General features: G+C 39.8%; 4 protein-coding genes across 7 annotated transcripts; 3 read left to right on the top strand and 1 right to left on the bottom strand.

Annotated features, from left to right (window-relative positions):
- Window positions 1-1,047: 1,047 nt before the first annotated feature.
- LOC134180443 (uncharacterized) lies at window positions 1,048-6,471 on the top strand. 3 transcript variants are annotated; one of them, XM_062647589.1, is made up of 6 exons: window positions 1,048-1,596; window positions 1,670-1,783; window positions 2,608-2,706; window positions 5,846-5,944; window positions 6,118-6,201; window positions 6,255-6,471. In XM_062647589.1, exons 2-6 carry the CDS (start codon window positions 1,673-1,675, stop codon window positions 6,330-6,332), a joined length of 471 nt encoding a protein of 156 aa, XP_062503573.1. In that variant the 5' UTR covers window positions 1,048-1,596; window positions 1,670-1,672; the 3' UTR covers window positions 6,333-6,471. The 3 variants fall into 3 exon arrangements, with proteins under 3 accessions (XP_062503573.1, XP_062503572.1, XP_062503574.1); XM_062647588.1 differs by having other exon boundaries at window positions 1,048-1,600; XM_062647590.1 differs by having other exon boundaries at window positions 1,048-1,783; window positions 6,270-6,471.
- A 1,609-nt stretch (window positions 6,472-8,080) lies between these two features.
- On the top strand, window positions 8,081-9,191 carry LOC134180202 (coiled-coil domain-containing protein 97-like). Its single transcript, XM_062647302.1, has one exon. It carries the CDS (start codon window positions 8,091-8,093, stop codon window positions 9,000-9,002), a length of 912 nt encoding a protein of 303 aa, XP_062503286.1. The 5' UTR covers window positions 8,081-8,090; the 3' UTR covers window positions 9,003-9,191.
- Window positions 9,192-14,956: 5,765 nt separating this feature from the next.
- Window positions 14,957-17,410, top strand: LOC134180201 (deoxyadenosine kinase-like). Of its 2 annotated transcripts, XM_062647301.1 has the most exons (7): window positions 14,957-15,188; window positions 15,252-15,385; window positions 16,303-16,407; window positions 16,657-16,736; window positions 16,798-16,940; window positions 17,001-17,025; window positions 17,088-17,410. In XM_062647301.1, exons 1-7 carry the CDS (start codon window positions 15,029-15,031, stop codon window positions 17,137-17,139), a joined length of 699 nt encoding a protein of 232 aa, XP_062503285.1. In that variant the 5' UTR covers window positions 14,957-15,028; the 3' UTR covers window positions 17,140-17,410. The 2 variants fall into 2 exon arrangements, with proteins under 2 accessions (XP_062503285.1, XP_062503284.1); XM_062647300.1 differs by having other exon boundaries at window positions 16,798-17,025.
- A 1,577-nt stretch (window positions 17,411-18,987) lies between these two features.
- Window positions 18,988-27,630, bottom strand: LOC134179342 (WD repeat-containing protein 81-like). Its single transcript, XM_062646208.1, has 16 exons — window positions 27,490-27,630; window positions 27,246-27,418; window positions 27,010-27,175; window positions 23,299-25,095; window positions 21,793-23,241; window positions 21,614-21,733; window positions 20,644-21,557; window positions 20,509-20,576; window positions 20,397-20,453; window positions 20,112-20,335; window positions 19,925-20,052; window positions 19,806-19,861; window positions 19,604-19,743; window positions 19,454-19,550; window positions 19,297-19,394; window positions 18,988-19,236 (listed from the first exon to the last, which is right to left on the bottom strand). The coding sequence occupies exons 1-16, from the start codon at window positions 27,628-27,630 to the stop codon at window positions 19,108-19,110; spliced, it is 5,757 nt and encodes a 1,918-aa protein (XP_062502192.1). The 3' UTR covers window positions 18,988-19,107.
- Window positions 27,631-27,892: the final 262 nt, after the last annotated feature.

The following is a 27,892-nucleotide window of genomic DNA, read 5'->3' as shown; positions in this document are numbered from 1 at the left end:
TAAAATTTCTCGATGACGCAAACGCTACACACTCCAGTTCATTCGAACACACGCCCACGCCGGTCCCGTGTAGACTGTATGCCTCCTCGTCCTTCGCAAAGCTTCGAGCAATCGAATATCTATTGCCGACGAAACTTACTCTTCTAGCGCTTTCGTTTCTCTCCAAATTCTGATTGCATTTGCACCGAATCCAACCTACACGTTTTCTGCAGCAAGTCCTACACAGGGAGTGTGTCGATTTCTATCGAAACAAGCGCGAAGATCAAGATTCGAATTCATTCAGCATATCCGGGACCTCGCAACAAAGATTGCACGTGACGTGTCCACAGACCTATCTTTACACTACAGTGTCTTGCCCGTACGAAGGACGGGCCATGGATCCTAGTATATATATATATATATATATATATATATATATATATATATATATATATATATATATATATCCTATCACGTCTTAACACCATCTGCATGAGAACTGTTTATTGCAGGTATCTCTATGTACCAAACAAGCTAACACAACGCAGAATGACTACCTAAACAACAACCATAGGATGTGTTACTTTATTATTTCACGTGATCATTGTAGTCCATCTATCAATGCAATATTTTACCAATCATTCGTCCGACATCAGAAACATATATTAAGCAAAGAATCAGATCTCAGCTGTAACCAATATACTTTTGCCATGAATACTATTTTCATACTGTAGTTCTACGTGCCAGCGCTGCGCTTGTGGATGTACCGCACAGAAACCTAGATTTGTCTGTGCACTTTGGTATTGATTATATTTATTAGCTAATAATACTAATACAATAATGTCTTTTGTGTTATACCCATACAGGTACATGCAGTACTGTACTCCACTCTAAAAGACAACAGACAGAAGTACATAGGATACACCTATTAATATTAATTGGTTTCTTATATATTTAGGTCTGGTTGCGCAACGCTGCATGCGGCTAGTCAAGCACATATTACCGTAGAAATGTGGTCTAAACAAATCCTTAGTAATCTGTACTTGCGTGTCTGTGCTAGGTGTGGCAGTTGGCTCTTCCGTACAAGGCGTTTGTTTCCACGGCAATTCTTCCGGGCTTGAAGCAATTACCGACGTTACCAAGGACGCATTTCCTTACGAGGGTCTTCACCCAACGATATGTGCTTGCCAACATTTGTAGATGAATCACCACAAAAATTATGTTTACCAGTTCTCGTGCTAGAGTGCCCTGTTGTGAGCATAACGTTAATTAACGTGTGCTCTTTGCAGTATATGCATCTAAGTGGTTTAGTTCACGTCATATAGTAGAGTCCGAGTGTATCTTTCTCTAGAGACAGCCAACAAGTCAGGCACGTCCTGCACTTTACGATAATCCTTCCGGGAAGTCAATAAAGGGCTTAGGTTAGATTATGATATCGAAGGTCAAAGTACACTTGCATAGAACATAAAAGCTGCGAGCTCTTGCGTGAGTCTCTCTATATATTTCGCTACTCTATGAGTTGGCAGTAGATTTGGTGCAGTTGCAATATACTTGCTCGGTTGTGTATCGTACATAACGCATCGTAACGAGAAAAGGCTGCCCACGCGAAGAGTCTCGGTAGGTGCGATGTTTATACAGTATATACATATATTTGTTTTCATTATTGATAACGTACTCGTATTTGTCCTAGAGAATGACTAACGAGTTAGATCTCCAGCTACGTGAAGCTGCCAGCAGAGGAAACGTTGACCAGGTTTCTGATCTTCTGGAGAGAAAAGGGGCAGACGTAAACAGTCGTGACACGGTAAACATTTTCTAGCATTCTAAGCAAGTAGCAGAAATTCTAGTGTTGATCTTATCGTTTTGTGTAAATGGTATACGGATCATTCGAAATTCTAGAGACAAACGAAAGCACAAACTTTCTAAAGAGTATAGCTAAAAAGGTGCACGTTGTAGACGCATGACGTTATCTATCTACTGGTGCATTCACAATCAGAGTCTGAGACGTCGTTCGTCTTATTAATTATTATTAATGACTGAATGAGTCCTCTAAAGATAGCCTAGTAACAATATGCGAACATCCTCGCCTCGACGTCATAGTTACGTAATATATTTTTCTCTATTCTAGTATAGTTTCCCAACCCCAACCCTAACACAACTATCTCAAATTATTAATTAACCCAAACATATCTTCAGTACTGTATATATACGTCCAACTACCAGGTACATATAAAGCTTCTGACTCGGACTAACAGCAAGAAATTCACTACAACTGCAAGACATTTGACCAAAATTTAATTAAAGCAATCATCATGCAGGCAGACAGTTTAGAGACAAATTTGTCTATAATATTCTAGTACTACCTAGTAATTCAAAAAGTGTGTATCATTAATTGCGCTTGTGAATTGCTCTAGAGGCACGTACACTACAGTTACATTGTCTTGGAAGAAGGGCACGCTGTATACGCGTTTGGAAACTCTGATGGGACATTTATTGCATTCAGTGGTATTAACACCGCGTAAATTAACTAAAAAGGTTTCAAGTTCAACAATAATTTGCACCCAAAACCTGCAGTCAGAAATAGAAGATATTGGCTTTCGTCATGAACGTGCATGTTGAATGTTTCAGAATGGATGGACGGCATTACACTGGGCCGCAGTTCACAATAATTCAGCTGTTATTTCATATCTGATACAAAAAGGAGTACATGTCAATGAAGCTACTAAGGTAAGGCGAGACGTTCTGTAGGTAATTAATAATTAACAGTGAATGTGAGTTGCAAAATTTTGCAATATTTTCTAATGAACTAACTCATAAAATCTCTTATTAAGATTAAAGATAAAATGATGGTGTGCAAGCTGTTGCCTGCGTTCAGCACAGTCTAAAGCAACAACATCTGTATGCCTCAATTTGGTTTCTTCCTTTGCTTGACACAGACCTATGGTGACCGTTAGTTGGTTGTCGACCAGCCTGCCTCATATACAATCAACGAACTACACGGTGTGCCTTTCCACGCGTCGCTCAGACCTACGGGAGCACGAAACCGGGAAAGGAAATGTGTATGTTATGTTGTATTGTACTATAGGTTTCCATCGCACCAGATTACTCAAGTGCATGTAGTTCCCTCTAGGGGCTGGGGTACTCAGACCCTCAGACACAAAATACACAATGCATGCATGCATATGCATATATATATATATATATATATATATATATATATATATATATATATATATTACATACATGAACGTTCCCCACCCCAACATCCCCAACAACTCAAGTATGCATGTCCCAACTACGTACATCCTCTATCTCTAAATTCAAACGTTGTAAACCAATCTAGCATTATATGACCATAATTTCACAGATAATTGTTGCAATAAGTTATTTAAAGACTTTGAAAAAACGTCATGTGACTCATTGCAGAAATTCTCGAAGCTACAGAGCGTAGGATCTTGAGACTGTATGGTGTCCAGAGACCGAGAGTTTCCACAGCAAGTGGATAAAATATACCACCAGCTGCTGTAACTCTAGCTGTCAGCGTGTCAGCGTGAAGTCTTTCCAAGCTTCAGCAGCTCCTGCATTGCTGGCAGCTTTAATAAATGAATGAAGGCTGTAGGTTGTTGGCTACTGTTACATCAAAGAAGCCGGGGCGACCCTGAAGAAAATCAGGATGAACTATATCGCCAGGACGACTGTTGTCATAGCCAGAACAACGTTGTTCCCTTTTCGCATGCTTGTTGTCCGTTAGAAGAGCGTGGTAAATCACTTCGCGAAGGGCGTTGTGGCGTTTGATCCGGAGAGGGTGGTGACCGCAGCTAATCAAATGATCGCCAAAAGGGTCATATATATATATATATATATATTGGGATATTGGGCTAGCTGTCATAGACTACTATAAAGTGATTGTCTCTCGAAAGCATGACATGATCTAATCATGTCTAATTTGCGTGCATGATGACACAATGTCCTGTCTACCTATCATGAGTACACGTACCCCGCGCTGTATCTCTAGATCTAACGGAGAGCTGTCTGTCTGTATGTGTGCACGCGCGTATCTTCGCCGTCCCGAGTCCAATCTCCGCCGAATTTGGCTCGCGCACGCCGAACCTGTACCGGCCGACGGTGACGTGGCCGGAATTTTTTTGGGTCACCTCTCGAGGGATCGACCCCCGCATAAAATCTCTCGACGACGCCAACGCTATACACCTTCCGGTTCATTCGAACACGCCCGCACCGGTCCCGTGTTTACACACGCGTCCTCGCGTCGTTCGCAACGCTTCCAGGGATTGGCGATTTCTTGCGGATGGCAGCCGATCTACTAATCTGCATGCAAAAGGTAACAGGATGTGAGTAACTTACAATGAATTTAATAATACCGAGGAGGACTCACACAGAACCTAACTTAATTTGTATACTGCATGGTTCGTGCACAATACTGTCCTGCATGGATCTCACTGAACCAAACACTACAGCTGCGAGAGTGCAGCATTCTATAACGCAAAGAACGGACAAAACAGCTAATAATAAATAATGCATGTTCATTATATATTCATTCTGTGTGAAACTCTAGACAGTGTAAGCCTATTCATAGGTGGCAGAGGCAATGCTTTGAATTAGTACAGCAGATCAACAAAAAGACCGAACTTTGCAGCATGTACTGCATCATATTGGAGGGAAAAAGGTAGAAAGGTTGATCAGAATTGCAAGATTACGGTCTTTGAGCAGCAATACTCTGAGTGAGTAAAAGACCCTTGCAAATTTAGACCAGCAAGAGCCTGAGACATTGCACTTCAGTAGAGTCATTCAAATTTTGCTTGGTACTGAACGCCCTTGACAATTATATTATTGATCAAAACCTTCAACACCAGTAGAGTTGACACTAGAGCGCGTGTGCAACAGCTGTTGCTGCATACACAACTCTGCGTGCAAGAACAGAAAAGTGAGTTGTGTGTACAGCTGCTGCTGTAATTCCAGCTTCCTCGTATTGAAATTAAGCATTGACAATTAAGAGATATTGGAGTAACTATATAACGTCTTAGAAGAATTACACACACACACACACACACACACACACACACACACACACACACACACACACACACACACACACACACACACACACACACACACACACACACACATCACACACACACACACACACACACACACACACACACACACACACACACACACACACACACATCACACACACACACACACACACACACACACACACACACACACACACACACACACACACACACACACACACACACACACACACACAATTTTTATCTCTAAAATGCTTTGTACTAAATTTTACAATAACAACTTGAAAGACTGTATGAAGACTTGTTTCCAGATGTGTACAAGTTGTTTTGTAGATAGATTATTGCCTGCCACACCAACTCTTTGCATAGGCAAATCAACTAGCTCTTATGTTATCATTGCATGCACTTTTATGAAACAGAATCACTTGCTCTTGCTTTGTACCCAACATTCATATGACATATTTCTGCAGTCAGGAAAAAATTTGTTCTACCTACTTAAATTCCTTCCCCCTTTTTTGCAAATCTTGATTACATGCATGACAATTAAACATTACATGGCTGTGCACCAGCATACATTACTAACATAAATCTATATTCTCTACTAGCATTGTCACAATCTGTCGATTCTAAAAGTTTGCCCTATACCACTTTCTAAAGCGCCCCGCCCATTGCTATTTTCTAAATACGTTAAGTCAATGCTTACATGCGCTTGGTTAGTAAGAAGAATCAAGCAAATTCATTTATAGTCACGTGATTTAAGTTAATGACATTGCATTATGTGCCTTCATCACATGTTCATATTGTTATTGTAGGATGGATATACAGCATTACAGATGGCAGCTGTCAACAACTACTTCTCAGTTGTAGCATGTTTGATGCAGCATGATGCAGATATCAATGCGACTTCCAGTGTAAGGCTTGTTCATGTGAACGACATGAAATTTGCAATCTGACATCGTATTGTGAACTTGAACAACTGTGTGTGTGTGTGTGTGTGTGTGTGTGTGTGTGTGTGTGTGTGTGTGTGTGTGTGTGTGTGTGTGCGTGCACGTGCGTGTGTAATGCATTGTATATGTTGTTGCAGAAGGGTGAAACAGTACTAGAACTAGTGAAAAAATACAATCACAAAGAAACTATAAAAATAATCGAATCGTATACTTCAACTTCAGTAAGCATTGCATGCCTGCCTGCGTATGCGTCCATGCATGTATTTGTGATCAGATTGTGTGCGTGCAGGTCACTTCACCTTCTACGCCATTTCAACCGTCAGCTGTAAAGTCTCAATTTGAAAATGCATAGAAGTAATCAAGTTCCCAGCTAGAACTGCTTGTGCTTATTATTTTTGCAAAGCATATGGCATTGCGAACATGGCTGTACACTGTAAAATATAATAGATATGTGCAGTATTAGAGAAGTAGAATTTAATTGAAGAAGGAATGTACCCAAAAAGTAACGATTTGAACATTTTACTACTTTGTTGAGTTTGAATGCCAGTTTTCAGAACAGTGTCAGATGAAAACTGATTTCTCATACAAGGCAATGTTTCTTCTACCTATCATTAAGTTGTAGCCAAAGGATTGAGTTAGCCAATGGTACTAAATTAAGTTACTATAATTACCTTTTGAGAACAATTTTGTGCAAGGTAACTTAAGATTAGAAAAGATATTTAAGTTGAACATTTCTTGCATTAGACACTTGTGCACAAGGTTGCTATTGGATGGGCTGGACTGGCATTCCTGTTGATGTTATACGGGATGTCATTGATCTGATTGTCAGGGATGGTAAAGAGCATATTCTCGCTAACATGCAGTCTTCTTCCATACTTTCCGTTTGATAACAAGAGGACCAGAAATTTTGATCAGTCAAAACATAAATGTCATTACCATACTGCAAAAAATGAATTAATTAAGAGAAGAGAAGATGAAGCTTTGTTCTATATTCTTTTCCAAGCTATGGACAGAGCTGGTCTATTTTATGAATTTAAACACAAATTGACAAAAATCAAGTGCCCCAAAGAGGTAAGCAAATAAAGATAAATATTTTGTGTTTCTCTTATCTGTGTGTGCTTTTGTGTAGTTGGCATATCTTGCTTAGAGCCAGATCAACCGTTTCGTCTTGTTGAAAGACACGGATCTTCTCACTGACTTGAATTAGGACAAAGATGGGCTTTACACCCTACCAAGATAACCAAACTGCAGTAGGCCGAATTCATTCCAAGAAGCTTTAATTATGCCATCTACACTAGGAAATGTTAACAAGTGGGAAAATACAGAGCTGCTGCCCATTTGATGACAGCTACCCAGGTCATATCTATACTTGGAAGCATAGATCGAGGATGATCTACCAGGAAGTAAGAAAGCACAAAGCAACCAGTTCGTCATTTATTTAATTAGTTGCTGTGTTTCAGTATAATTCTTGCTCCACATGTAGATCGACAGACCTAACTTTTCTTCAGGATCAATTGACAGGCGATACATACTAAAGTTGGTTATCAGCTGCTTATGTATTCATCACAGGTGTTTAATTTCTCGTTGGAAACTAAACTGTTCTGTTTTTGTTGCAGTACATAGCAGTACACTGCATGTCTTTGCAAAATGCCTTCTTGTTAGAAGTACTGTAATGAATTTGTATTTTACGAGCACTTTGTCTTCGAGTTTGTGACACGCGCATTCACGTGCACTAGACGGCAGGACGATAGCTAGGGTTGTTTGGTGTTGCTATAACCTCCTGTCTCCTTTACTATAAATTAAGGCATGTAGAGTATAGAAAACAACAAATATATATTTAGTCTTACTGTCAGATCGTGAGAAAGACAATATCAATATTAAAATGCACTCATGAAATCGTAAACAATCTATCCTCCTTTCTCTTGCCTTTCTTTAGAAAAATCCTACTCAAACGTTTGCATCGCATGCATGTGTAGAGTCCTAGTTGGTCAAAAGTCGATCATCTTCCTCTCAAACCATTACTCTCAAGACTTCGTTCTGTTGACGCGGCAGTAGGGTCTGGCTACACGAGACCAGCTAGAGCTAGTCCAACCACTGTGTTCTCCTCGGCATGGATAGTGAAGCGACTCCTGAAGGTCCGTTGGAAAGCTCGCATGGGCAATTAGTTCTGGAAATGCTCCAGCATGTAGCTATTTCTTCAGCAACAGTGCAGAGCCAACAACGAGGAGACCCCGAGCTAACAGTCGACGAGAAGATCGCAGTGCTGAAAGACGTGTTTGTAAGACGTCCAGGAGATTTTCTGATGAGATTTGGTCGCTACCTACGTCGCGATCATTTAGCATGCTTCAAGTCTATACGACAAGACTACGAAGTTGACTTTCGCGCTAGAGAAGTTGAACTTCTTCTAGACAGAGACAAGAACCGAATGAGGATTCGTAATCGACGTTTTGAATATTTGCAGCAGCAAATGAGCCACGGTGATTACTTCTGTGACCGAGAAATGAGAAAAAGAAACCCTTTGCTGTATGAACAGTATGTCGGTCAGTATCTTACTGAGCAAGAGAGAAAAGAATTGAATCTTGACGTGTCCTCAGATGTGGGGCTCTCCGCACAACTACTGGATCAGCTGGAAAGACTGCGAACTGCCGAACTTCTTGCTAGACAACAAGATCAAGAAAACCAGGAAGAAGAAGAGGATGACAGTGATGACAGTGAGAATGAGTTGGAATGTTACAGAGACCAACAAATTGGTTCAAAACAATTACATGCAGCAGAAGAGAAGAAAACAGCTGGGATTAGTACAAGGGAGAAGAGACTACTGAGAGATGAATGTGTATCAATTATGCATCAACTTTTCCTCACTGGGAGTGACAAGGATTTTGACTATCAGCAGGTTGATAACTGTTGTGACTATGATTCCTTAGAGATTCGTGAGAGAGATGAGGAAGAAGCTTATTTTGATGATGAAGAACCAGAAACATGGCCAGTAGAAGACACAGCAAAGATTCACAACATAGTGTAACAAAACCAACATTTGCCACCAAAGCAGTGTGCCAGTTATCTTAATATGTAACTATACATAGACAAGCTACTAGCTACCACCAAACATCCAAGTGAATCTGAAACTCATGTTTTTATTTTTGTCCTCTGTAGCCAGTGAGCTACATTGTTGCATTTAAGAATGACAGCAGATCCTCCCTATTCTTGTCCATCTACAGCATCAGAAAACATTTCACACACACACACACACACACACACACACACACACACACACACACACACACACACCACACACACACACACCACACACACACACACACACACACACACACATACACACACAAATACAGGAGACTATATAATGTCAACCATACAGTGTATACGTACTGGTAATTTACTCACATTTTACTTCATTCTACAAACAACACAAAATGTGAACAAAAAGGTCTTCTGGTAAGAGGTCACCAGCAATAGGAGAGCATAGCTCTGAATGCAAGACTAGGTCAGATGTGGCTACAAAAATGAGCATGAAGCAATAAGCTGTCAAAGAAGACTAGACACCGCTAAAAACCATTAAGGCTCAGTGCACATCATTCTAATATTTCATATGCTTGTTGGCACCCTTGGAATAGAATATGAAGGTGAGATCTATCATAAAGCACAAGGGCCTGAGCACACCGTTCTTGGAAGTCATGTCATCCAATTCCAAATCATGTTTCTCTCAAATGTTGCAAAGAGGCAAAGTAGGTAATCACTGATCAGTTTTCTTTGTAATCGAAGCTCCATCTCAATTATACTTTCAAAAATTGATGACATTAATATTAAATTTTAATATTAGTATTAACTTGGCACTGGTCAAAATATGGATCTAGAACTGATATACATATTGATCCTCTCCTCCCCGGCTTCTACAATATCAATGTAATCAAGGCAATAACTATAACTGGTAGTTTCACTAGCAAGCTGTTAACAGTTTCACCTCTAACATCTCTGGCACCGGTGTTCCAATCATAAACCTCATTCTTTCTGTGATTTTAATTAGAACTTTTACAATGCTCTGTTGTCTTAGGCACATTCTTGGACCAAACACCTATTATCTTCAAACTTCCAGTCTACCTCAAACTGTCTTTTCAGTGACATGCTTATTTCCACAGTTTCTCTGTACATACAGCACTGTGCTAATTTAATGTCACAAGAGTCACAATGTTAATTTAAGTCAACAAGAGTTTCTTCTCTTCTCTGTAAAGTGTCAAGACTGAAATCTCAGGGAATTGTTCACTTGGACTATATGACACTTAGTCTGCAAAGAGTCGGTGACTGTCAAGAGTGGCATTGAAGCAAAATCAATGCAAGGTTTTCTATGAAACTCCTAACTTGCTTAGTTAATTTTCTTTCACTAATCTATATGTCGTAAAATCTACAGTACACACCTGTACACTGTAAAGACAAACGGACCGGTATTCACAAATGTTTACATACACAGATGCGAAACTTCATTGCATGTATGCATGAACAATAGCAAAAACAATGAAATGGTACCCATAAAAGTATGCAAGTCAAAGATGCTTGTCCCCAAGAGATGCATTGTGTCAGTATTCTACTACCCATACTACAGATGCTGGTTGGCAATAAACTGGAGGAACAAAGCATGAGTGTTATGTGCACTAGTTACCAAATTGGTCATTTGTTTTTACACAAATCTGATTAACAAAAACTGCTGTAGCTTCAAACAAGCATTATATTCTCACTGTCTACCTAGAGCTGGACAGGTGCAATTTAATTAATAATATATATTTACATTATCAAAGACATGGCACAATCGAGCAAGTACACAACAACAATTCAATTGAAAGTGCATAGTAGAGAGGAACCAGGGTTGTAGGCTGCTTCACAAACAGCAGGGTTTAAATCTACTAGCACATTAACAAGATTCTACTGCCACATGAATTAGGATTTGATCTGGATCATATCCACACACAATCCCACTAGAGACCAACTCTTGATTGATCACAATTGCAGTGTAGACAAACACAAATTTAGTACATATACAAATTTAGTACATACACAAATTTAGTACATACAGTTGAACGTCGATTAGCTGAACTAATTGTGGATTTTTGTGTTCGTAAAACCAAAATGTACGATAGTCAAACAAAATTTTTCACTACAGTATTCATATGTTCACATGAAGAGAAAAATGAAGACTTCAAGTTATTTTTGACTGACATAGACTAAAGCTTCCATGTAGCCACGCCAATCAAACTGGTGTACTGTATCCCTAATTGCTTATACGCACGCACGTGACTTACATGGCAGAGCAGCAATCCTACCAGTAGAAACACAGCTGTGGTCTCATTGATAAAACAAAGGACATGTCTCATGTGCACTACGAAATTGCATTAACTTAAACATGTAAAATGGCATTTAACATGGAAATTGCTGAACACTACCAAGCAACAATTCTTGAGCTGATTCTTGAGTATCTCCCATGCCCCAGTGCTCATTTAGATCTTGGCTAGCATAATAGTGTCAATGCAACAAAAAAGATGTATGAATTTTCTTCACACAAGTGCATCATTTGGCAAAAAGTAGACAACTAGTTGCCAACATTTCAAGAACTGTAACAGCCCACTGAAGAACGAGAAGATTTGTCTACAGTCTGAGACTATTAATTAATATTAATTAACTAACAATAATTCACAAATTTAAAAAAACTTATACATAGACAGAGTACTTGCACGATCCATATATACAAGCATAAAACTCACCTGCTTGTCCTTTTTTGACTTCTTCCGTTTCATTTTCATCTTTTTCCCTGAAACAGCACTAACTGTTTTATCTTTAACTCGATCCTGCATATACTATCACGCACAACCTGTCTCACACAAACAAACATGTTCGAACAATGACGAAGCACACACCTTTGATAACTGAACAGGTTCTGTTTTATAACTCTTCTTTTTAGACTTCTTTGACTTCTTATATTTCGACTTCTACTTGTTTCCACTCAAACCAACTAGAGAGGTTGACAATTATTGTGCATATGTAAGATCTGTAATGCAAGTCTTCACTGACTTACTTGCAAGTGCCATGTAAGCCACCCCATTGTTAATACAAAAACAAATACTGTCAGCGCTTCATGTACATTTCTATAAGCACAAGCTACTGCACACCTTCAGTTTGGGTGATTTTTCCACTTCTGCAATTATAATAACAACACTTTAATACTTTCAATTACTTGCATAAGTGACGCGACGTGAGATGTATTGTGAACCAGGCTTTAGAAATTATAAGCAGAACAAAGAAATGAGAAACACGTCAAACAAGAGTAACTGCAAATTCAATCAAAGCATATCTTCGAAACAACAGCATCATCTCATGAACCAGCTTTATATTCAAGGTGCAAAATCCCCTAAGCTACATCAACCTTATACCTTAATAGAATTTTAAAAACTTTTCTCTGAAAAAAAGAAATGGATGTAGGGATTGTATAAAAAGTAACAGAAACAACATCTATAGATAATATGAACCAAAGCCAGACATCATTAGTGAATCCTTCCAACCCCAAAAAAGTAAAATGTAGGGAATGTGGGAGTTGGAAGGATTCACTAATGATGTCTGGCTTTGGTTCATATTGTCTATAGATCTTGTTTCTGTTACGTTTTATACAATCCCTACATCCATTTCTTTTTTCAGAAAAAAAAGTTTTTAAAATTCTAGTTTGGTAAGTTTTTAGGAGCGCAAAAGCACAACATAGCTAGGGTGTACATGTCTTCATTAGGGCCTGTAAGCCTTTTATCAAAATGTCTAAGATTTAGCGCGTTTTCATTAGCATTAATTAAACCTGTTCATATGTAACAGCTTTCGTTAGACATGATTCAGAGGTAGTTTATTCAAGTGGTTTCTAGGTCTACGGGGTATACTTACGGTACCATGGTATCCTAGCGCACGTTGCACAAATATAGATCCTAATTTTTAGTGCCTTTGCATTGTTCTTTCTTCTGTGCGTGTATAATTGAATATGCAACGACAGTTGGAATAGAACTTGGCTTAGTAGTCAAAGCCAAAGATCATCACATATTGGATATGCATTGCAAATGTTGGGTTTCCGTATAAATTACTATGTGTGCGTAATTACTTGTCATTTTACTCCTCTGTGCGACGTAGATGGCAAACAATTTCAGACTAGACCTGACAATGGCAAACATGATCGAATTACACAGTTCTGGTGGTAGACTCTTTCCTACACTCTTTGGGCATAGTTGATTGGCGCTTCGTCCATTGTCTCTGATTGCCATGGACAAGCATCGCAAATACTGTCCTGTGATTGGCTCAAACTGTGCAACAGCATTCATGGCGGTCAAATTTTTTAGCATTCCTTTCGGTTTCTTTCATCAACAAAAGAATAGAGTTTGGGTAATTCTAAAGTGCTTTCTAAAGTTTCACAGCCGTACGTAACGTACAAAAAGAGATATCCGTGGAGAAGAAGATGCAGAACAAAATTGGTGCATGGGCCTCTGAGGCTAGCAACTGTTTTCTAGGTTGTTAGATGATTATTGACCAAAACAAAATAGGATATAGTACACGACATGCAAACATTTCATTTCATTGATTTTGAGGAATTTTAGTCTTCATTTACTATGTTTTCTAAGCGTGCAAAAAGATGACCACGCCCCCACAACGCTCCAAAACCGGGGCAGTCCCTACATACAGGGTACGGTAACATACTGTAATTATGACAGACAAATACATATCTTTAATATTCTCATTTAACTCAAACATGCCCAGTAAACAAAACTTAAACTTAATATTAAAAGATAACATTTAGCTTACAAAATAATGGTAGTTTAATTTTATCTACACTTCTGCCTCCTGGCAAAATAAAGTATATTAAATTTAGTCACTGCAGCATGCAAACAAATCACTTAGTTGCATACCTGATGACCAACTTGATGATTCGCTGTCACTCCTGCTATTGTCCTGTGTGTGTGATTCTATCTTGCGACAAACATTGGGAATGCCTGTGTTTAAAGAACTGCCACAATCTTTATCACTCCTATTACTGCTATCTTCATGTCTTCGCTTCACCCTTCGCATCTCCTGTATGTGTGATTCAGATTTTCTTTCCTCATCATTCGTTTCTGTTGCAGTAATCATCCAACTTACTACCACAATAGATGTCACACACACACACACACACACACACACACACACACACACACACACACACACACACACACACACACACACACACACACACACAGCCTAACAGCTATCACTCTAAACAAAAAAGAACAAATGTGCATGGAAAACTTAGACAAGAACTATCTAAGTTCTATAGTCTAAACATAGCAAGTCAATTGCAAACATCATATACATTCAATTAATTTATCTAAAATTAATTAATTAATTAATCTAACAATAAAAAATCACGTGACAAAACGACAACACAAAATTAAATTAATCATAAATCTGAAATAAACCTCAGTTAAATATTTATCAACAGTAAGTCTACCTGAGACAAAAGAGCACCTCCTGTCTATAATTTCAATAATAGAGCAGCACTAGAAAACTATTTACCTAGTCCGGGTGTACATCTCTACGTGTCAGTGTTTGTTGTCACGTTCATGTTGTGGATATCAAGTGTACAGTGAGCAATTCCGGTAAAAATACGAGTAAAAAGTCTCAATTAATCTATTTGTTTGTAAACACACATTACCCATTGCACAAAAACTCGCTGCTGTGAAGACAGAAGTCACAGATAAGTGTGGCACCGACCACGCGCAGCATAATATTTAGAAGCAAACAAAGCTTAGCGGCAAAGACATGCCGCCCCGTTTCGACAAATGACAACAATCTGATTGTCAGACTTCACTTACTTGAATGATGACTGGAACATGCCGCCATTTTAACCTCGAACGTCCACCCGAGCGCTAGCCTATAGAGTTGCATCTGTCAAACACCCGTATGCGTAGGGTGAAAGGGTGTCTGAAACTCGTACGCGGATTGGCCAAATTCCGAAATTGCGGGAAACACGAAGCAGACAAAATGATGGTCAACGCTGGTGACTTCGAAGAGCTTTCTGTAAGTTGTGTTGCCTCTGAAACTGGTAGAAAACCAACGAAGCTTGCAGATCGGCGACAACTGTTGACACTAGACCAACTACACAGCAGCAATGACATATTTGTCTCGATCAGCGGTCTCATCGGTACGTAACGGTCAGATTATACACGTAGCTACTGTTGTGAAGAAACTTTGTATTGATGCTAAGGGGCGGGCAAGACAACCCTTGCTACAGGGCTAGCCAAGCGCATGGATCTTCCTTGTTTCTACGAGCCAGTGGTGGAAAATACTTACCTTGCGGATTTCTACAGAGATCCGAAACGATACAGCTTTCCTCTCCAAGTAATGCCTGAAATGGATGTGTGTGTGTGTGTGTGTGTGTGTGTGTGTGTGTGTGTGTGTGTGTGTGTGTGTGTGTGTGTGTGTGTGTGTGTGTGTGTGTGTGTGTGTGTGTGTGTGTGTGTGTGTGTGTGTGTGTGTGTGTGTGTGTGTGTGTGTGGTAAGTGCTTGTGGTAGATTGTGCGAAGGCTGTCAATCAGTGTGCATAGTTCTGTCAAATTGATTAATTAATGTCAATATGCAATGTCATTTAGAACATCACGTTTCCTGCTCTCCACTTTGCACCTACAATGGCTTTTGCAATAAAAGCGTAGGACCTAAGGTGGTTTTGAAAATGAGACTTTTTTATGAAAACATTTGTTTTCTTTCAAACAGCAGTTGTACTGTACGTATCTTTGACGTGTCAGGTTCATCTAGTGGCAGCAGCATTGTGGAAATAGTTAGAAAGCAATGCCTGGGCTTTGTCCATAGGGGAACACCATTACGTCATTTTGTCTACATTTCTGGCTCTTAAAAATCGAACTGTGCAGAGTCGGATGGCAATCTAGAATATAACTATACTAGCTACTGCTACATATTAACTCATTCTTTGGTGGAATTAATTTGAGTGTGTGTATTAGAACCATAAAATGTAACCACCATAGTCCAAGCAACTTGAGACTCTAATATATCTGAGCAATGATTCAGTGTAACATTGTAGTTCTTTGCCATTCAAGACATCGTAGCCAATGTTGACCTGGCACAGGAATGAGGTTGCATGCATCTACCAGCTAAGTGAACTGTAGTAATAATAATTGTAAATACAATACAATGACGTTGGTATTTACAATACAGAAGTTGTACACATACCTATCTTTGTTATTGTTGGCCATTATGTTATATCTATGTCTGTTTTTCTAACTTCCATATGACAACTCTAGATTTACTTACTGAATCGCCGTTTCCAGCAACATCAGCAGATTATTTGGCAAGGCAAGGGAGGAGTGCAGGACCGAACAATATATGAGGACTCTGTATTTGCAAAGGTATGCGCACGGTTTACTTTCCACAGCTCAGCTGGATTCTAGGCAAACATTCTGAAGGTGTAGCAGTATGGGCTATTGTAGGTTTGTGCCCTGGCCCTTATGCATGGTTGGAGAAGACACACACACACACACACACACACACACACACACACACACACACACACACACACACACACACACACACACACACAACAACAACAACATCAACAACAACACGAACACCACATTTACTTCAATGATATTGTAAAGGTTCTAAGAGATATGGCAATGATGGAACCCCGAGAATTTGACACATATCAGTCACTCTTCAGCAACATGTCAAATTTCATGTATGGTACTGCCTCTGCTTTGTTTAGATCACCAACAAGTGTAGTTTTGAATATGTTGCAGGAAGAAACCTAATCTCATTGTGCATCTTGATGTCAGCCCAGAAGAAAGTCTTAAGAGGATAAGAATGCGCAAACGTGACTATGAGTCAGAGATCTCTCTGGATTATTTACGAAAACTTTACAAAGCTTACGAAGAATTCCTAGGTGACATTTCACGGATTATTCCAATTATAAGAGTAAATTATAATCAATTCCATTCATCAGATGAAATGGCGGAAATGATAGTGAGGTATATTAGTCACAATTAATTTAATATTCATTAATAATTCACTTGGCTTTCATTCATTTCAGAGAATATTCTCAAATGACATCTGTAAGGCACGTAACGTTTGATGAACATTAAAGTTCTGAAATACATGAAGGAAACAGGACGTGGAACAAAGATAGTTCCATGCTATTGACCATAGATGTCATATTAGTAGTCAGTTGGGATGTACATTTGTCCATTTTTAAAGTTTTAATCCTTTTTTGTAGTTCCAAGTGCTCCATATAACACTGAATTAGTGGCAACATGTAATGCTAAAGTGATATGCCTCTAGTGATGAATTCAGAGTACATATGACAAATTTCTGTGGAAATAAGATACTTGATCTCAGGCTGGCAATATACTGCCTTGCACATACAAGCAGACTGCTTACCTCGTATCATGTGAAGTATATTTCAGCATTGGTTATAGCTTTTGCTAACCAGTGGTCCACAGGAGACTTTTCTAAACCTTCACTAGTACAAAATGCATAGCATACAATTAGAGTCAGAAACTGTGATGCATTCCAGTCTCAGCAACAACTAAAATTAACAGGAAGTAACAAGTACAGTAATATGACAATCAGCAACAATTCATTGTGAAATGAACAAAGCACAAATCCGAACTATTCTCGAATATGTTAGCACAGGATATAAATACCAACATGTGCCAGAGACACAGCCATGGTTTAGTTGTTCTAGACAGTATAATAGTGAAATTGGTTGCCAGCATCATTAGACAGGTGCCGGTCCAACCACTACCTATATCTTCGTCATACCAAGCCACATCAGGTTTCTAAAATAAATGGCAATTGTCAGAGGTCTCGGACATGTCACTGTGAAGACATGGTGCTTAGTAATAAGAAACAGCAACGAACCTGGCTTTACCAGGTAATTGTAACAATAATGAAGTGGCTAGTACTTTTACAACTATTAATTAGGTGATAGTGATATCAATATTGTACCATTACAGTGGGAGGTATAGCAGCTCTCAATATTGCTACTACTGTATTACCTCACAGATACCATCACGGTCTGCTGTATGGTTCCTGGTCAGTGTAAAACACTAACCAGTAACTAGTGTCACATAACAGGAAAATTTCATGTATCAACTGTACAAAAAGACAGCTACATATTCAAAAGACAACAAATCATTTCAAAGTTTGGTCTCTAGTACCAACAGTCAATGTTAAGACAAATTGGAATTTTTAAAGTTAATTAACCTATGAAAGATGAAGAAACCCATGCAATCACAAGATAGAAGATCTTGTACTACACAACATGTCAGACACAGCATTATTACAGGGAAATGGAAATCCTTTCGCTCCACATTGATTGCAAAAGACAAGCAAATGGCAAATGGTATATGGATAAGAAGCTGCCGTTAGACAGTCACACCCCCAGTCAGATGGCTGGATTCCTGTGCACTACGCAGGAGCTATGGGCCGTGCTAAGCAATCTCTTGAAGCCTGGCCAGGTACTTGCAGGAGCCCTGACTGCAAGCCAACTGTGGTGTGGGCACCCAAAGTCCCACCCGGACCCTAGTGGCGGAAGGACTTTGTCACAATCAGGGGCCTTTGCCATGCACGCACACATACACACACACACACACACACACACACACACACACACACACACACACACACACACACACACACACACACACACACACACACACACAAAAGAGCAGGTACTGTACTCATTTATACTCATGAGTCGAGAGAGGCAATTGTGTGTGTGTGTGTGTGTGTGTGTGTGTGTGTGTGTGTGTGTGTGTGTGTGTGTGTGTGTGTGTGTGTGTGTGTGTGTGTGTGTGTGTGTGTGTGTGTGTGTTTCTTGCCCAAGGAAATTATGCAATAGCTCGCCATCACTGAGACTTAAAAACTCAGAATGTACTCACTCCATAAGATGGCTCTCTAACCAACTGAGCTATAGCACCACACTCATGATGACTCAATACTGTAAAGATCAATTTATATGTACACATCAAATACAAGCAATCACATCACAAATATCAAATTGCAATACAAATATTACCATATAATATGTTAGTACAGTAGTATAAATGCTAGGCTAGCAAGTATATCTGACCACTATCTGTTCCTACAATCAGCTCACGACTCAAGGGTACCAAGTCCAGGGTGCTCATACTGGTCTTTACTATGTCTGGCCTGATCCGATGTGAAGTAAATGTTGACTAGGACAAAAGCGCAATTACAAGTTACCCAGGAACACACTGTGATTCAATGAGTTTTACCTCTCTGTTGTGTGTTGCATGTATTCCCAGCTTGCTAGATGTCACTGAAATAACATCATCGCGAAATAGTTGACAATCAAACACTCCCTCTGTGTGCCCTACAAGTCCCTCTAATAAAGAGATGCGGGAATCATAGCAAACAAACAAGCAACTACACCTTTCAGAAATGACACCAGTGAGCCATTACTGCTCTTCCACATACTCAATCGTCCATCCTGTGAAGCAACAACAAACCTGTCTGCAATAGCTCGTATCTGTCACAAGACATTGATGAGTGCTGAAACGACAGGTAACAACACTTTACTACTTTCACTATCTCTGCGTCATGAGGTTTCCATGTCTTCACACTCAGTCCAGTTCTAACATCCAACAATGTTACAACACCAGACGATAATCCAACTAAGACATAGTGACCAGCTTGATCAACACATGTGCTTTTAGGAATGCCTGTAAAGATAACATTTATGGTGCACTTCAGTGCATCATACACAAAACGAAACACCCCTCACCTGCTGAAGAGATTCTCCAGTCATGCATCAAACTTCCAATCCGAACATCAACAAATCTAGAACAACAATTGGAGATGCTAGCATGCAATAAGTTTCAACTACATAGTCTACAATAATACCTCAACGACCCAGCTACTGTTGCAACAACGGCAGTTGAATGCGGTGGTGGTAAGCAGCTCATAGCTGAAGCAGAGCCTCCAGTTGACACCAGTCTTTTCAGACACTGTGAAGTGTCTGGATTCCAAATCTACAGTTTCAAAACTACAATTTAAAATCATCAACAGTTTGGTATCAACTAAAGCTTACATGAATGGATCCACTGCAAGAGATAACTGAGCTTGTTCTCTCTAAATATTCCACTGCAAAAACGGTTTTTTGGTGACGACGGTATGTGAGTTGACTCTTGACCTCAGCTGAACCATTTCCTTGACTGCGCAAGTTCCACAACCGAACTGTTCGATCCCTACTACCTGAGAGAAATATCCCACATCCCTCAACCACACACAAAGAACGAATACAGCCAGCATGTCCTAAAATTCACATATTATCTTAACTAAAATCACTTAAACAATTTGACAACACAATAACCACCACTGTATGCTTGTAGCTTCAACTGATCACAACTAAACGGAGATTGCACAATGAAACCTAATTCAGAAAACATAAAAACAGCTACAAAAAGCTTTTTACAAAGTTAACCAACCCAACTGATTCTTCCAATGTTGAAGCCAGTTTCCTTCCAGATGCTGCATAGGTACACTTTTAGTAGAGCTGCAACACAACAAACAACATCTATCTGTTGCATTAACTAACAAGACTCTGATAGTTTGTGGTATACCGTTCCTGTGTAATGCCCTCAGTGTTACTAATGCTTCCACGATCACTAGATCCAGACCCCACCTTCTGGTTAAAGTCCATTCGAGCAGCTTCAAGCTGGTTTAGCAGTTGGTCGGTCAATGAACCTGGAGACAGCTCTGCTATGCCAGCTTCATTTGCTTGAAGAGATGTAGCAGTGGAAATTGGTGTCACATCATTACTCAGATGAACAAACCATGATGTAGGTCCAAACTTCATATGTTTCAGGTTTTCTTCTTCCTCTTCAGAGTCATCATCTGATGAACCCGGTTGTAATGGATTTTTATGGGTTGCATCAACAACAACCAAGTGAAGTTTTTTAGCATCATCCTTACTCGGTGTTGTTTGTCTAGGCTGATGAAGTCTCTGAGTGGATTTCTGTTGATCTTGCTCAATGTGGCGATATGAGACCTGTTCTATCAAGTCAGCATTGTACAGCATTCGTCTCATATTGATTTGTCCAATCAACTGGCAAAACGGCACATATGCTGTTTGAGCCAATTCGGGGCTAAACACATCCTGCAACTGTGACAATACATTAGCAGCTACGTGCTCCTCAGTGTGAGGGTGTACAATTTCAGAATCTATGATGGGCTCTTCGTGAATGCCAAGTTGTTCGTGTCTCAAGTTGATGGAGTACTTAATACCAGCCTTGATTGAGCTATGACTATCTGGAGAAGTTGCAGGTATTACACGATCAAATGAAGAAAAGAACTGCTGCAAAGGTATTGTAAGAACCAGATGTGCATCCTCTCTACCAAGTTGATTCCCTATTGCCAGCAATGTGTCTAGCAGCTCGTGACAGATTTTGAGTCGAATTTTTGATCCAGAAGGAAATAAAAGTGAAGGAGATGACAAAATAGAAATGACACGTTGGAAGATCTGCTGTGACAGCATCTGCACACAAACTAAAGTCACACAACAGCCCATCTTTCATTGGATTCAGTACACACCTCCATCTGACTATACAGAGTTGAATCTGGCAACTGCACAATACACTGTCTCATAAGTACAATTACTGCACTCAGACTTGCTTCCATCTTAGCTGTCATTCTTTTTTCACAAGCTTTAACCTACAATCACAATAAAAATTCAAACACAATTACTACCTGAGCAATCACATCCGTCTTACAGTCTCAGCAGCAAACCGTACATACTGCTCTAGAAAAATGTGCTTTCCAAATATATCCACAATAGACATGAGTACATTCAAAATAGAAGAGTTTTTCATTACAAAATGATCTCCTGCTGGCTGAATAGCAGTCAAACTCTTTAGCAAAGGCACCACCAGGTGGGCTGATGTGAGAACAGGTCCTATAAACTGTATCAGCCATTCTAGAGTATCCATAGCTACCTTTGTTACATCCACTGTTCTGAGCTCCGATGGCTGAACATTCGATCTATCCAACAGTGGCTCACATGTAGTATTCACAACCTTGGAAGACCACGCTACAGCTGTCTCTACTAAATCATCAACTTTGCTATCTCCTTGTGTCGTGTCGTCTACGTTTTCATTACTCTGTTGAGTAGAAAATGTGGTAAGGTGTTCTCTAGAATAACCTCCATCTGCATCTACTGCATCGTCTGTTGCATCATCTGTGTTGCCTGCTTCCAGGTGGATACATGAATCTACAGTACTCAGTAGCCCATCTTGCACATCAGCTACAGTCAAGCTAGACTGATGGCTAGACCTGCTTGCTACTTCCTCAACAAAAGAAATAGAGCTCTTCAATGTGACAACTTCACACCGCCTGTTAGAGCTTATTTCTTCAGATTCAACTTTTGTGTCTCCTGCACCTTTGACAGCAGATTCTTGAGTTCTTACTAAAGCATTGACCAAAAATGAGACAAATCGCTCAAGAAACACCTGTAAGCCAAAACCACTAATTAGCTGCTGTATGAATGGTCTAAACATCAGGCTGGCATGACCAGCCGCATTCGGTGGATGATCCATGACCACTGATATCGATTTCAGAAACAAACCAGTAGTTTTATGTGGACCCAACCGTTTTGATATTTGCCCAAACAGGTGCAAAGTTGCTGTAAACCGTGTGTCAGAAAGCTCAAATAGAGGACAAAGATATGGCAACAACAAATCAACTCCTTCTGCATCAAGCATTGGGAATATCTTTGGCAAATTCTCCTGGGCAATATCAACAGGGTTCTGAGTCCACGACTGCTCAGATGCTTCCACATTGCTTACCAAGAAACTGATAAACTCATACAAACTAACAAAATATTGAGGAAAGATAAGCTGTTCATTGAATTCGGACACCAACAGCCGTGGTGGGGCCAAAGCCAAAGATGAATCAACTCGCCGAAAATACCCATTCTCATCTAAGCACACAGCAAAGACCTTCTCGACAAATGCTAGTGCAAATCCTGGCAACTGAATCTCTCGAGTTTGTAGAAGCTTCATGTAAATTGATCTCTTGGATGCAAGATCGGATTGCTGAAAGATAACACCAATTTTCTGAGAACACAGCACCTCGATAATTAGTGTAGCTACCGACAACAGATCATTATGAATATGATCATCTAAACCACAGTGTTGTGTAATGTCTGAGCCTTCGACAAGCACCTACACAGAAATACATTCAAAACTAAACCAATTTCACATCACACATCCAACAGAAACCTGTTCAATTCCTTTCTGCCTATCTAAGAAGGAAATACCAAACTTTGCCAATGATTTAAGCTCCTCCATTAGCACCAATGGATTATAGTCTTCCTGAAGCTCAATTAGATGCTCCCCATAATTAACTAGTGATTGTTTAGCTGGTGGTGCAGTTCCACTTTTCTGCTTCCAGAATGTAGACAACTTGGAACGAGAATCCGATGTGTCTGTTGTTGCTGTCGCTTCTACTGACTTTGAGCTATTTACTGTTTCTGTCGTGCCTCTCTCCGGAGAAGTCCTAGAAGCCAGACTGTCCAACAGGACTGGTGCTGGATATTCAACAACAAATTCTGGTGTACCTGCCTCTTTAGGACTCATCTGTTCTACACCGTGACTATCTGAATTCTTATGAGACAGCTTACTACTTTCTGCCTTCGTCTGCTCTTCAAATTTCCTAATTTTGACAACTGAATCACTATCAACAAACATGCACCTGTTTGACTTCACTGGGACAAACACACTGTGTGCCAAACCTTTTTCAGCACTCAATATAAGCGAAAGGCTCTTTAAAAAAGCTTTACGTTTGGGATGTGGAGTTGTAAACAATTGTACAGCTCCACAGTTCTTTGGTTTTTCTTGAGGGTTTACTAATGATAAAACAATGTTCTTAGCCTTCAGCGCAGCCGTCCCAGACAATTTGTATCCAAAAGCAATGTCAATCCAATGATGTAGATTTTCTGACACGTGGCTGCTTTCCAATGCAGCCATATGCTGATGAACAAAATCTTCAGGAGAATCAGCCCATGATGGAACTTCCAAGTCTGGGAGGTCAGGATGAATAGAACTAAATACTGATGGATCAATAAAGAATTGAGGAATGCACTCATCTGGCGTCCAAATTTGAATACGCTGGATACTTCGTGGGTACTCATTCGGAACCCAGAGAGGACGAACGTGAGCACACAGCACATCTTTTTGCGTTTGTCGAGCCAAGTAGACATAGCATGTTAAGTCTGAAAGCAGGTCTGAGATATGATGAGGCGGAAGAACACCAAGACCAACAGATGTGTCCGAAGAACCCATTCTTGTGACCTCATATGTAAAATCCAGCTGGCTGTCACCCTTATTTAACCGATACTTGCTCTTTGTAAAATCTCTCCACCCACCGTATGGCACTGAGAAATCCATAATCCATGGCATAACTGCATGGTGATTAAAATTTCCTACTTCACGTCCTGCTGCATGGTTTAACAGCATCAGATAGTCAAAGTTGCTAATCCCTCCAAGTAGCCACTGCTTTGTATACTTCAGCAAGTCAGTCTGTGCTGAGTTGTTCAACACATCATCTTTACTCTTAGTTTCCACAAAAGAATCAGACAAATGTGGGACTTTCTTGACACTTTCCTTCATTGACTCAGAAATAAAAAGAGAAGGAGGTGGTAATTTAATCCAAAGTTTCTCATCAACCAGAATACTTGACATGTCAAGATAATTCTGGGGAATACCATGGCTGTGTACCTCTGCTAGTCCCTGCAACAGTTGGTAGACCAAAAACTGCTGCTTTACACTGGAATTCACTAGCACTGCAGGTGTAAAGAATATGAGATCATGTAAAGTATGTTCAATATATGGTTGCAACAGGTAAAATGCATCCTGTCCTTCAAGAGCAGCAAATAAGGGTAAAATGTTTGGATGACACAGACACGGCATAATTCTACTGGTAGTACTGGTAGTATCAAAGCTTGATGGTGAGTCACATGGTACAAGTTTCATCAGTTCAACGCCATACATGTGCCGAACAAAATCAGAAACAAAAGCCTATATCCAAACAAATGATACAAATTAACATTGAAATATTTCAAGACCATAAAATTACAAAATAAAATTTTAAATGTGTTCATTAAGAAGAGTTGCAATGCAAGTTCTAAATAAGTTCAATGACTTATGGCGACATATTTTCACAACCCGCCTAAACCTCTTACATGCATGTACGTATGTATGTACACTACTTCTATTGTGTCTTGTTATGCAGTGTCTCGAGCAGTGGTATTCAAACTTTTTGGGAAAGTGTCCAATAAAGATGATGTGTCTAATACACATAACTCAAAAGTAATATAACAACGATCTCTTAATGGTACAAATTGCTTACTGTTGTACATCTGTTAAGCACAGAGCCTATACAACTAGTGAGTACCCGTTACTACACTATTCAAAGCTAGAGCAAACAAATTCAAGCTACAAAGAAATTCTCAAGCAATTAATTACTCATCTTACTATTTAGCAGGGACTTGTCTTCCAAAAGTAATAAACACCCCCTCCCTGTCCCAGATCAATGTTGCATATGCTATGTGTTATAAATGAAGAAGCACTAAAGTGCAAAAACCTTGGCTGCTAGCTTACGTTATGAACAACTGCTGCACACATACTGGCACCTGCTAATTAATATGAAGAGTGTGAGTAAAGGGCTGGACACATTGATGCATCTGGCATGCTAATTAACAACAGCCATGACAATGAGCACATGCACTGCATTCCAATTGGCCAGTTGTCCATCCACAGCTGTATTACTGTAACCTTAGTACATGTGTTGTAAAGAATTCAGTCAGTGTGAAATATAGTACCCGTGTAGCCTCGACACTAGGCCTCCCTTTGCTTTCGGTGATCTGACCGTGCGAAGATAGCAACGGGACTGAATCACGTGATGTTCCCTTTGCTTTTCGGAGAGAACATCACGTGATTCAGTCCTGTTGCTATCCTCGCGCGGTCAAACCACCGAAAGCAAAGGGAGACCTAGTGTCGAGGCTAGTACCCGTGTTAAATTCAGTCTGGTATTGAAAAAACAATGTAGAATGTCTTCAATCACTTGGTTAGATAGTCTGCATTAAGCATAGACCAAATGGCAGCTTCTTCGTTGAACTTCAACAGACATCCACTCTCATTGCTTCTTAGGGTAAGATGCATGACCTGTTTTAGCTTTACGTGTTCCTTTTGTCAACCACTTAACTGATCTAGTCAACTAATCTACTTCACTACAGTAGACTATGACACATCAGCTTAGTACAGTTCCTGCTCTGTGTTGGTTACTGCAACAGGATCAGGGAAGCTCCCAACCATATTTCAGACTTCTCGTATAAATGTGCGTGTCAACTAAACTTGCATCGTCTTCAGTGCCGGCCTGAAGATCGTGTATTAGGCAGAGAGCAAAGAATAGTAGTACCACTAGGTAGAATTGAATAGTGAAGACAATAGTGAATAGTGTTGACCAAGTGGACTGCAATATCTCTCTCATGAATACATGTTTTGCATTTGCAGATTGAATTCCATGATTTAAGGTTGAACGACAAAAATCCTCAGTGCATGAGATTTATAACTGGTGCATGTAGAAAGATGTTTCATCTTCCTGTTCTTGATTTGTTCCTTGGAGGTTGTGAACTGGATTTTGATCAGTGTATGCATCTGGGTTAAACAGTACAATTGGATTTACATCATGTCTTCACTGCCGCACAACTAAAAAATTTTGAGTTTTTAACTCTATTAAACAGACTTTATTTAACTTAACGTATTTAAAAGTCTTTTAACAAAATAGGTGTTAAAATACTTTATTTCTTCACAACTTTAACCTGCTAGAGAGTCTTTTTAGCACTGACTGAATTCCTCATAACGCATGCGCGCCTCTGGTTAAATGCTACAGCAGTCAAAATTCATAATACAGTAGAATATTGGACTACTTACTGCTGTGACTGGTTGAGTTTCATTCCTGTCATTCAGGTGAGACCGAAAGTGGTCAAATTGCCGCCAAATTCTTCTTCTCTCTAAAGCCGCTAGTTGGTCAACGTAACCCAGCAAGGAACGTTTGCTGTTGTCATCCACGTCATGGTTGGGAACAGGTCCCACACATCTATTGGCAAAACATATTCAGTAGGCTACCAATTAAATTAACTAGAAATAAAAATAGTCTGTTCGCTTACCCAGGCAAGACAGTTGCATCTTTCGGTATCACGCTCACGTAAACCCACTGCAAAGGCGCCTCAATCTTCACGGTCTGACTAAAGATGGCATTACGCTCTTCAAGTGAAATGCGGAGAAATGACGAAAAGATCTTCCCACACGACGAAACAGTCTCAAGCCAAGTTCTGTGCACCTGTTTGTTAAAGCAAACAAACTCTCTAGAAACAGTTACTCAAACGACTTGTCACAACAGTGCAAATCTACCAAGCAGCGTGCGCTAAGCCCTGTAGGATCTCGAGACAAACAAACAGTGAATTCAGATTCGTTCAGTTTCAGCTCCTTCTGAAGGCATTCTGAAGTATGCTTGCTCTGCTTTTCCACGCAAGAAGTTTCAGGAACAGCCATCACAATCACAACACTGTCATGCGCAGTGCTGCACGTGACTCGTTGAAGTCCCGTCCGGACTACGAAACCGAGTAGAATAATGTCACAGAATGGTGGGATTATCTCACTGTGTACAAACAAACAGTAATACTAGTAATCAATTTAATTATTAAATTGGGTGATATTTCTAGTTGATCTCCAAATGTCTAGTAGGTAACCCGTTTTCCGCACAGACAGATTAAATTATTTATTAGATATTGTTAGCCAATTTCTAGACCGTTGT

This window comes from Corticium candelabrum, chromosome 5, assembly GCF_963422355.1.
Source record: "Corticium candelabrum chromosome 5, ooCorCand1.1, whole genome shotgun sequence".
In the NCBI taxonomy this organism is placed as follows: Eukaryota; Metazoa; Porifera; class Homoscleromorpha; order Homosclerophorida; family Plakinidae; genus Corticium; species Corticium candelabrum.
The sequence above is the reverse complement of the archived record's forward strand: the minus strand, read 5'-3'. Positions and strand labels throughout refer to the sequence as shown.

What these genes read in the sequence shown, in the direction of transcription:
- LOC134180443 (XM_062647589.1), top strand. Translation starts at nt 1,673, where the DNA reads ATGACTAACGAGTTAGATCTCCAGCTACGTGAAGCTGCCAGCAGAGGA. An exon ending in ATGTCAATGAAGCTACTAAG is followed by an intron (nt 2,707 to 5,845) that starts GTAAGGCGAGAC and finishes TTGTTATTGTAG; the next exon opens with GATGGATATACAGCATTACA. An exon ending in ATATCAATGCGACTTCCAGT is followed by an intron (nt 5,945 to 6,117) that starts GTAAGGCTTGTT and finishes ATGTTGTTGCAG; the next exon opens with AAGGGTGAAACAGTACTAGA.
- LOC134180201 (XM_062647300.1), top strand. Translation starts at nt 15,029, where the DNA reads ATGATGGTCAACGCTGGTGACTTCGAAGAGCTTTCTGTAAGTTGTGTT. An exon ending in GATACAGCTTTCCTCTCCAA is followed by an intron (nt 15,386 to 16,302) that starts GTAATGCCTGAA and finishes TGACAACTCTAG; the next exon opens with ATTTACTTACTGAATCGCCG. An exon ending in ATGGCGGAAATGATAGTGAG is followed by an intron (nt 17,026 to 17,087) that starts GTATATTAGTCA and finishes CATTCATTTCAG; the next exon opens with AGAATATTCTCAAATGACAT.
- LOC134179342 (XM_062646208.1), bottom strand. Translation starts at nt 27,630, where the DNA reads ATGGCTGTTCCTGAAACTTCTTGCGTGGAAAAGCAGAGCAAGCATACT. An exon ending in AAACTCAACCAGTCACAGCA is followed by an intron (nt 25,096 to 27,009) that starts GTAAGTAGTCCA and finishes GTTTGGATATAG; the next exon opens with GCTTTTGTTTCTGATTTTGT. An exon ending in ACTGGTGTCATTTCTGAAAG is followed by an intron (nt 19,395 to 19,453) that starts GTGTAGTTGCTT and finishes AGGGACTTGTAG; the next exon opens with GGCACACAGAGGGAGTGTTT.
- LOC134180202 (XM_062647302.1), top strand. Translation starts at nt 8,091, where the DNA reads ATGGATAGTGAAGCGACTCCTGAAGGTCCGTTGGAAAGCTCGCATGGG.